Source organism: Akebia trifoliata, chromosome 9 (assembly GCF_017979445.1).
Source record: "Akebia trifoliata isolate Shusen 1 chromosome 9, ASM1797944v1, whole genome shotgun sequence".
NCBI classification, from domain to species: Eukaryota; Viridiplantae; Streptophyta; class Magnoliopsida; order Ranunculales; family Lardizabalaceae; genus Akebia; species Akebia trifoliata.
This window is the reverse complement of record NC_141383.1, coordinates 18,160,334-18,170,317: the sequence shown is the minus strand read 5'-3', so window position 1 is coordinate 18,170,317 and position 9,984 is coordinate 18,160,334. Positions and strand designations below refer to the sequence as shown.

Sequence of the window (9,984 nt, the reverse complement as noted above, 5' to 3'; positions counted from 1 at the left end):
GAGATAAGAACAAGCTATCTCATGGAAGGAATAGTAACAAAGTTCGGCTTCGTTAATTCAGATAAATTCGCGGAAGTTTCATTTAAAAATGCAGAAAAGATTTGGAAAATAAACAAATGTTGTTTTTGGGTTTGTAATGTTGAAAAAAAAAATTGAGAGTGAATTGATGGGTAAAAATATTACCATATTCAACAATTAATCAATAAATCATTAATTAATTTGTCGATTTACAGGTTTAATTTGCTATTGCTTGTTTAGAGAATTTTACGAATTTTTGAAAAAAAATTTGGAGAATTCTGACTATGACAGATGGGGCCTTGTTTATGAAAATATAAGCCATTATGTTCCTAGGTTCTCAGTTTAAATTGATCAGTGTTAGATTCTTGTTGATGATGGACTCACTTGTCTCGTATTGTCCACATTCCATCTGATTTAGAATACAAGATTCAACTCATGGAGAGATTCCTTCAAATCGTAGTATTCTTCTCTGACTAAGAGAACGTGTGGAACATGGCATTGCTTCGTAGGCAAGATGGTTCCACTCAACTTCTAGAATATAAGAGGCTTAGCTCATGGAAATATTCAACAAAACTCTTCTAGAATATAAGAGGCTTAGCTCATGGAAATATTCAACAAGCTTAACTCATGGAAGTATTCAACAAAACTCTTCTAGAATATAAGAGGCTTAGCTCATGGAAATATTCAACAAAACGGAGAATACTCTGTCCTAATAAAACAATCTACTCTTTTCGAATGACTCCTCTATTAAAATTTGAATCTTACTTAAAAACACTTGCTCGAATGAACAAATTATTAAGCACTTTCACGTATTATTATATTTTAATATGAATAAATTAATAACATATACAAATAATTTAAATGTATTTATTAATTATTGTAAAGGATAATAATGGTACATTATCTAGACCGTACACGTGTCCAAACCGAGTAAGTGGTGCCTTGAGTGAGTCAATAAATCCAGTCCTACCCAATAGCAAGGTAGACAAAGATAGCAGTGCCTAATCTGGCTGGTAGGACAGGACAGTGCAAGGGGAAACCTAGTCTGCTTGGTAGGGCAGGTCTGATCTGGAGATTTGCATAATTTTGGAATGCACCAGATTGAGATCTAAGATTTCGGAAGAGATCTCCTAAAGATCTTAGACTTAATCTTAGAGATTCATATTCCATCTAGGATCCTTAAAATCAAGGGATTCATCGTTATCAAATTCCGATTAAATGGGAAATCATGATTCGAACGAAAGATCTATAAATAGTGGAATCAATGAAGGAAAAAGGATTGGAATTTTCTACTTCTTGACTATTGTTTTCTTTATTAATCTAATTTGAACAGCGGAGGATTGTTAGCAAGTACCACACCAGTACTTACAAAAGAGACTATTAGTATTGTATAATTTACAAATCCTTTCAATAAATAATTTATAAGTTTTAAAATAATTTTTTCAATAAAGAATATTTTTGTTGAATTTTATTATTCATCAAAATATTTTCACAATATATTGCAGACTTAGACTTAATTAAGTCGTTCGAAATTCATTGTTCATCAAAATATTTTAGAAAATGAATTGCGATTTTTATCAAAACACATCCAAAAAAAAAACTATTGGTATACCAACGTTTACTTATAACACACCAATCCTATTGAAATTGAGCAGTTGTATACATGTAGATTGGTGTGTTAATTGAAGCTCTCAAAAGAAATTATGATATAAATTGTGTCAAACCTTGTGGAAGCGAAAATATTTTAGTATATTTCGTGAAAATATGTAAAATTCAATATGTTGAAACTCCCTGAACCAAGCAAATCAAATCTAGTGGAGCTCTTTACCAATTGGTGAAAACCAATTCTATAGGTGAGAGGACTTGTTCCAATCGGGCTGAGCTCAAACAATGAGTAGATTCCAATTCCATGGATAGATTGAGCTTATCTAATTATATAGACAAGCAAAGCTTACCCAATTAGCAAAACTTGACATGAAAAGCTCAATAATTAAGATAAGGCATGAGACGACCATATTGCAATGTCCAACCAGTTTCAAGAGGATCGATCTTCCCGTAAAAAGCTCAATTCTTGAGACAAGACATGAGATGACCATATTGCAATGTCCAAGCAGCTTGAGTGTTTTTTTTTTTTTTTTTTTTTTTTTTTTAAGTAGAGGAAGGTGGGTTCAACTCGGCATGTAAAGTTATTACATTGACCCTCATATTACATTGACCCTTCCTCTTCTTTTAGTTGTGAGAAACCCTCGTTGGTTGGGACAAATGTTTCTTTCCCATTGGTTGACGACAATTTTTTGCTTTCTCGAAAAAAAAAAAAAAATTTAATGCCTGCATTTCTATTTGTCCACTTCTTATTTCATAATATATATATATATTTTTCTTCCTTATCATGGGTATCTCCACCATTCGGGTAAGAGTAATCCCACAATCACACGCACTGCCCCCTCCCCCCTGTAAAAAAAAAATAAAAATAAAAAAGTCATACGTGCAACTGATTGAGTCAAGGATCAACCGGACCTTATAAGGTAGTCCCAAGGAATTCATTCGTTCATGGGATTTCAAACACTTGACCTAACCTTCCTAAGGAGCTTATCAAGGCTCAGTTTGATATTGAAGTTGCATTATATCATAATAGTGATATCCGCTCTCATTTCTGGCTTATTGCACCTACTCTCATTCCTTTCCTTGCCTTCCCCCTTTCTTTCACATCTTGATCTATATTATTTCCCTAAAATTTAAAAAAAAAAAAAATTTATCATTAAGCAGGGACCATGAAGAGCCCCACCTTATCCATTCAGAGCGGCTAAAGCCGAAGAAACGTACAAGTCATGGCCTCTAACAGAATTTCCCTAAGATTGTAAATTAATAGGCCAAAGCATTGTCATATCACGCTCTGGTTCAAGACTCATAAAATCCAAATGCTAGTTACATTGTTTCACCACCTCTCTTAGCGGGGACTATTGTTGCGGCTAGTAGATTGACAAAGTGACTTTCCTCGCAATTCACTTCGGAAGAAAATTTTGGGGAAGTTGACATCATGAGTCAGACATGAGGACTAACATCTAACGGCTACCACCCCATGACGTCCAATATGCTCTGGATGACATAAAACGATAAGGACATTTTTAAAGATTTGAAAGAAATTTATCTGTTAACTACCATTATCAAATCTCATAATTTAAGACATTATAACAACAAAGCATTATCCCAGAGATTTATTGTCTACCCCATTCTTTCTTCCATTCCACTCTGTCATCGATTATCTCAATCATTAACTTATAAATTTCTTATTTAATAGACCCCCAACTCAATAAGAAAGAAAACCCAATATACAAGCATCAAGTACAAATCTTGTAAATAATTGCAAACCTAAGCAGAACTAGAACCAGGTCCCATTTAATTTAGAGAGCTTCTATTAACACACCAGCTTTTACTTATAACACATTAATATAGGTATAAATTATAGAATTTTCATGAACATATGCAACTTAAAAGCAAAATTCTGGCTTTGATGCACTGCTCAATTTAATTCCCAAAATATGTTTTCCAACGAGTTCGTCACTTTTATAATCAGCGATCTCGCTGATAAATTACCAGCGAGATAGCCAGTAATGTTAAAGTCAAATACGCTTGATATTTTTAATGATGAGATCGTTGATAATTTATCAACTAGATCGCTGATTAAAAAGTTACAAACTCATGAGAATTAAAATCAACAGTGTGCTAGACCCGAAATTTTTTTTCCTTAGTACAAGAAATGGTAATTTGCCCTATAAATTATTGTTTGATATCGAAGTATTTGTGTGCCAATCAAATCTCTCTTAATTTGAACTTAAGAAACCAGAGACTTTGGTCACAAATACCCATCCAAGTATATGATGGGGAGCAGATGGGGATATTCTGACCTAATGAACCATTAACATTTAACCCACCCTTTGATGGACCTTCACACCAAGATAGCCTTACTAGTGATTTATTTATATAAGCAAAGGATCAAGATAACAGTGTGCATCTTCAAGAAAGGTTGGGGTAGGCTTTTTTCTTTTTCGTAAAAGAAAGACCTCTTTGCCGACATTAGGTATGAGCATGACTAGAGATTTCTCTTCCAATGTGAGAGAGAGCTTATTAGATCACAATAGATAATTGGTCTTGTCGACATCAACCATGACTGATAAACCTCGTGTCTATCGAGTTATAATTTAATAATCGAAGCATTCAAACAAAGATACAAAGCCAACCAAATTTGAACTAGTCGGTCAGATAAAGGACTTTTCATAAAATGAGGCGGCGCTCACCACAATGACTAATCCAACAAAAGAAAACAATCCAATATAATAAAATAATTAAAAAATAGAGAACATGAAACCCACAAAGCGACAAGAAAGAAAATCACAAATGAGAGATGACATCAACCAAAGTATATTTACAGCGGAAAAGAACTGATGTCTCAGTAATTAACACTATTTACATATAATTTAAGCCTCAAGAGAAATCAAATCTCTGTAATAAAATCTTTTAAAAAAAAGAAAAAAAAAAAACATTGTCTTCATCTTTCTTCTTTTACATTTACACAGATGAGAGACATATACAACTCTGGACTCAGAACTCTCTGGACTTTGGAGCCTAACCAAACCCACTCATGACTCAACCAACCTTCCTTAAATCTAAATTTAACTTAAATAAAAGCAGAGAAGGTTTTCTTTTTCGTTCTCCTTCACTCCTTTATTTCATCAACATCTACATAGATACATAATTAGGTACAAAGTTCTCAGCAAATAAAACCTAAAAAAAAAAAAAAGATTTGATGAGGAAACATATATACAATCCACAATCATCTCTTCTCCAAAATTCCTCCTCTCGTTGTTTCTGTAATGGTTTTTTCATTCTCTTCTATGTACTTTGTTCTCTAAGCTACTGCAGGAATGCTGCAATTACGTCGATCCCTGTCCATGCAATCAAACCCTTCAACCCTAACCGCAGCTGGTTTGTGCCCGAACTTTGCTCGGACACACCCCCCTTTACGGGTGGACGAGGATGAAGGTGACGAAGGTAATACAGATGGATTAGGGTTCGACAGTGGTGATAATGAGATCAGTTTTTCTTCCCCGAATCGGGCGTCTTGGATTAATGGGTTTGCAGCCCTGCTCGGCGGAGACCCACAGAAAAATGGGGGCGACGAGGCGACTTGTGTGCCTGTTTGTTCTGTATTGTATCCACCCTAATAAAACCAGAAAATTTATATAAAAAAATTAGCAAATAAATTCATATATAAACAACAATCATATCTACAATAAAAATCTAAATTAAATAAATAGTGATGAATCTTAATAGTTCATTCAAATGAGAAGTCTCACAAACAAATATTGATTAGTTTCAGACCTCCGACAAATGTGCAGTTTTTTATTAAATTGGATTTGAATTAAAAGAATCATGTTATATAAATTCATGCATGTTCATAATCTTAGTTGTTCAATTAAAGAGAAATCCATAAATAAACATCAATTAGTTTCAGAACTCCAGCAAAAGTATAGCTTTTGATTAAATCAGACAAGATTAGGAGAGGGAAACATACTTTTGTCAGAATGATATCAAGAAGCTCCTTCCCTGCCTTTGAATCACAAGGCTCCGTTTGGTGACTGTTATTCACACAAAACGAAACGTATTTAGGAATAAAAGATATTAAAAGAAAACTAAGATTTTTAACACTGTTTGACAAATAATAGAACTTTTATATATATATATATATAGGGAGCGGTTCGGCAGCCCTAAAGTTTGCCAAGTTTGGTGCCAAACATTTTTTGTAAATCACTTTTGATGGGGTTAGAAGTTTTGGAATAGGCTGATTTTTTGTGAAGATGATCTCTACGGTGTAGAGATCATCCTCACAAAAAATCAGCTCATTTTGAAACTTCTAACCCTAGTTTACAAGTTGAAGAATCATGAACCGTCTAATTTTTGTAAATCACTTTTGATGGGGCTAGAAGTTTTGGAATAGGCTGATTTTTGGTGAGGATGATCTCCTCATCATAGAGATCATCCTCACAAAAAATCAGCTCATTCCAAAGCTTCTAACCCATATTTTGAAAAATGTTTGGCACCAAACTTGGCAAACTTTAGGGCTGCTGAATCGTCCCCATATATATATAGAGGGAGCGGTTCGGCAGCCCTAAAGTTTGCCAAGTTTGGTGCCAAACATTTTTTGTAAATCACTTTTGATGGGGTTAGAAGTTTTGGAATAGGCTGATTTTTTGTGAGGATGATTTCTACAGTGAAGAGATCATCCTCTCAAAAAATCAGCTCATTTTGAAACTTCTAACCCTAGTTTACAAATTAAAGAATTGTGGACCGTCCAATTTTTGTAAATCACTTTTGATGGGGTTAGAAGTTTTGGAATAGACTGATTTTTGGTGAGGATGATCTCCTCATCATAGAGATCATCCTCACAAAAAATCAGCTCATTCCAAAGCTTCTAACTCATATTTTGAAAAATGTTTGGCACCAAACTTGGCAAACTTTAGGGCTGCTGAACCGTCCCCATATATATATATATATATATATATATATATATATATATATATATATAATATATATACCTACGATTTTCAAGAGATCTAATTTTTTTGTTTTTATTTAAAAACTAAATAAATAAAGAACAGAAAGAGAAAAAAGGGTGAAAATTTACCTTAGATGCCATCTAAATGGTCTGATAGGATCGTTAATAGCGTGGTTCACGAAGCCGAGACGCCGAGGTTTAGGGCAGACGACGAAATCCTCTCGATCTGAGATCGAAACAGAGCTCCTCATCCCTTCACAGGCAGCGAAGGCGTTCTGCTGAGAGACACAATGATTCATCTTGATTACTGTTCGAGATCTCCAGAAGAACGCCTCTAATGAGCAAAAAATATCATTTTTAGAAAGAAGACATGGCAAATGTTCCAGATCGGAGGAAAAAAACTAAAGATCTGCCAAAAAAACTGGAACTTTTTGACAGATCTGAGTGTATAAGTCAAATAAGAACATATCTAAGTCGAATTTAAGGAGAAATTTAAATTCTAGCAGATTTCGATAGAAACTAAACATTAAAAATATGAATTTTAAGAAATATCAAATAAAAACAGCTTAAGTATTAGGTTCTGCTCGAATCACCATTTTTAGGGCAGAAAAGAAGCTTTTCGTACAAAAAAAGAATAGTTTTCAGCAAGAAATTAAATCGATCCAGACAGATCTAGGTTCTACGAGCTGAAGAAAAACTCGAAAACGAAATTAAAGCACAAAAACAGGAAGAAAAATTCTACGAGTTAAAAGATAAGCAATCACACGCTGTGAGAAGCAGAATCTCTGAGATATGTTCAGATAGCTCAGAAACACCACTAAAAAACAAAAATAGAAGATAAAAGAATCTTCCAGTTTAAAGATAATCAATCGAACGGCGTTATAACGGCAAAACAATTCAGATCTGTTCAGAGAGCTCAAAAACGCCAATAAAAATAAATAAATAAAAAAGTCTTTCAGTTAAAAGATAAGCAATCAAAATACTGTTAAAACAGAATAATAATAGTAAATAAATAAACAAATAATTAGAGAAAAAAAATCGACTAGTTACAAAAAAGCAATTAAACGCCGTTAGAACGGCAAAACCTCACAGATCTGTTCAGAAAGCTTTAAAACGCCATTAAAGCACAAAAATAAAATAAAAATCTACCAGTTAAAATATTAGCAATCAAACGCCGTTAAAACGGCAAAACTTCTAAGATCTGTTCAGAAAAACAACGTAGATCTAAAAAATTCAAAGAGAGAAATTACCTGTCTACCTCTGTAAAACTCTTCAAAGAGGAAATAAAGTTAGAAAAATAAAGAGAAAAAAGAAAGAACGAGTGGGAGCGTTGCGCCTTGAACGAGAAAAAAGAAGAGAGGAGCGGAGGTTGGGTGGGAATATATATAGCATTCATACCCTACACCAGGTGTAGGGTAAATCCCCAAAACCACCAATCTTTATAACCCCAACGTATAGAGATAAGGGGTACGCGACAACGACGATATTTCACTTTAAGTCTTTTTTTTAATTATAGTCTATTTTATATATTCTTTCCACGTGGCAAGATCGCTAAGTCGGTGTTGGGTAGTGTATAGGAAACACCAATAGTAAAAGAATATCACTCGACGTTCCATATTTAAGGTAAGGCCAACAAGAGAAGAAAAGTAGGAAGGACAATTTCTGCTTGGCTACAACTAACTTTTTTTTTTTCTATAAAATGTTTCCATGTTTCGGGAGCATTGAACTTAAATTATATCACATACAAAAAACGGCCACGTAGAAAGTTTTCTAGGCCTATCAATCAGAATTTGTTGATAATGAATTCTAACCGTCAATTTAAATAGAAAAAGACATAACCCTAACGGAAATATAACAAAATTCAACCACTCGTCTCGAGATTTATCAAGAAAAACATGATTAATCATATACAAATAAATGAAGATCGAAAAGAAAATAGAAAGATAATATACCATTTAATTGAGATCGTTATAACGAGTTCTTCGAGTTTTCTCTTCTCAGTATATTTTGCTTTCCTTCTACTTACAATGCATTTGAGTTGGTGAAATGTCAAATCTACATGTGAATTATATTGTCCATGGTGGGAATGTGTCGAGATTGATCAAATTGGTATTGTCATCTCAATAGGTATTTAACACCTTTATTGAAAATTGTGATTCATTCGATGGTAAGTACTTAGTTTTCTAACTCTTGATCATGGATTTGTTATCATAATATTCAATTTCAAGATTTGGAAGGTTTGGAATTTATTTGAATCTCAATGATAGTTGCATGCATTATTCCAAATTCTTTGATAACGGATTTTATCCTTATATTGAGGTTCCACATGTTTGAGTGTGAAAGAAAAAAAAATTATTGATTTGGGATCCCTTTAATAAAGATCATATCCGAGCTAGAATCAATTCAACAAAAGAATATGATTAAATCCTTGTTAGATCAAATTATTATCGGATGTAAATATTATGATCCAAATCTAATTTGATATATAAAACATAAAAAAAATTCATTCATTTATATAAAATATATCAATGATGATTCAAACTAATGGGAAGCGTTCTGAGGCTCAAAAGAGGGTCAAACATTATGTCAAACATTTTTTAAAATAGGGGTAAGAAGTTTCAGAATTGACTGATTTTTTTTAGGATGATTTCTATGGTGAAGAGATCATCCTCATCAAAAATCAACTCATTCTGAAATTTCTAACCCTAATTTATATGTTGATGAATTGTGGATCGTCTGATTTTCATAAATTACTTTTGATGAGGTAAGAAATTTTAGAATTGACTGATTTTTTATGAGGATGATCTCATCATCATAGAGATCATCCTCACAAAAAATCAACATATTCTGAAACCTTTAATCCATACATTAAAAAAAATGTGTGACACAATGTTTGGCTCTCTATAAGATTTCCAAACCCCATCCCAAAGCAATTGGGTTGATTATCAAATCGGATCCTAACTAAAGTTCAAATCCAGATATGGACCGGATTTCGGATCTGATCCGATTCATTAATATCCCCTAGTAAGTGGGTCCTACCACGTGAGCTTTTAGCCTTTCTGTGTAGGGCCACTGGAATCATGAAATTGGTTTCTTTATTTTAAATTATTATTAATATTTTATTATTTGCTCATCAGGACGGTGCCTCCCACGAGAAATTGCATTGGTTTTAGCACCCCCAAGGGTCATCTTACAGTCCTGGCAGACCGTCCTCTCAAGGCGCAGACAGCACTAAAAGATCCTCGATAATAGACAAGTAGGTCTATAAGACTCATCCAACGGTTTATACCTTAGGATGTCTGTCCATCGGGTTTGACAGTATTATTTTCTTTCTAAATATCTAACTATAAAGTTTATAACAGAAATAATAAATAAATAAATAAAATCAAAATAGAAAGGAAACGAAGATAAGA

The 9,984-nt window shown here is 33.4% G+C and overlaps 1 protein-coding gene across 5 annotated transcripts; it reads right to left on the bottom strand.

The window, feature by feature from the left end:
* Positions 1 to 4,421: 4,421 nt before the first annotated feature.
* LOC147394479 (translocase subunit seca) lies at positions 4,422 to 7,982 on the bottom strand. Of its 5 annotated transcripts, none has more exons than XM_086454144.1 (4): positions 7,830 to 7,982; positions 6,701 to 6,846; positions 5,591 to 5,654; positions 4,422 to 5,236 (listed from the first exon to the last, which is right to left on the bottom strand). In XM_086454144.1, exons 1-4 carry the CDS (start codon positions 7,965 to 7,967, stop codon positions 4,925 to 4,927), a joined length of 660 nt encoding a protein of 219 aa, XP_086310270.1. In that variant the 5' UTR covers positions 7,968 to 7,982; the 3' UTR covers positions 4,422 to 4,924. The 5 variants fall into 5 exon arrangements, with proteins under 5 accessions (XP_086310270.1, XP_086310271.1, XP_086310274.1 ...); XM_086454145.1 differs by having other exon boundaries at positions 6,701 to 6,905; positions 7,822 to 7,969; XM_086454148.1 differs by having other exon boundaries at positions 7,822 to 7,969.
* Positions 7,983 to 9,984: the final 2,002 nt, after the last annotated feature.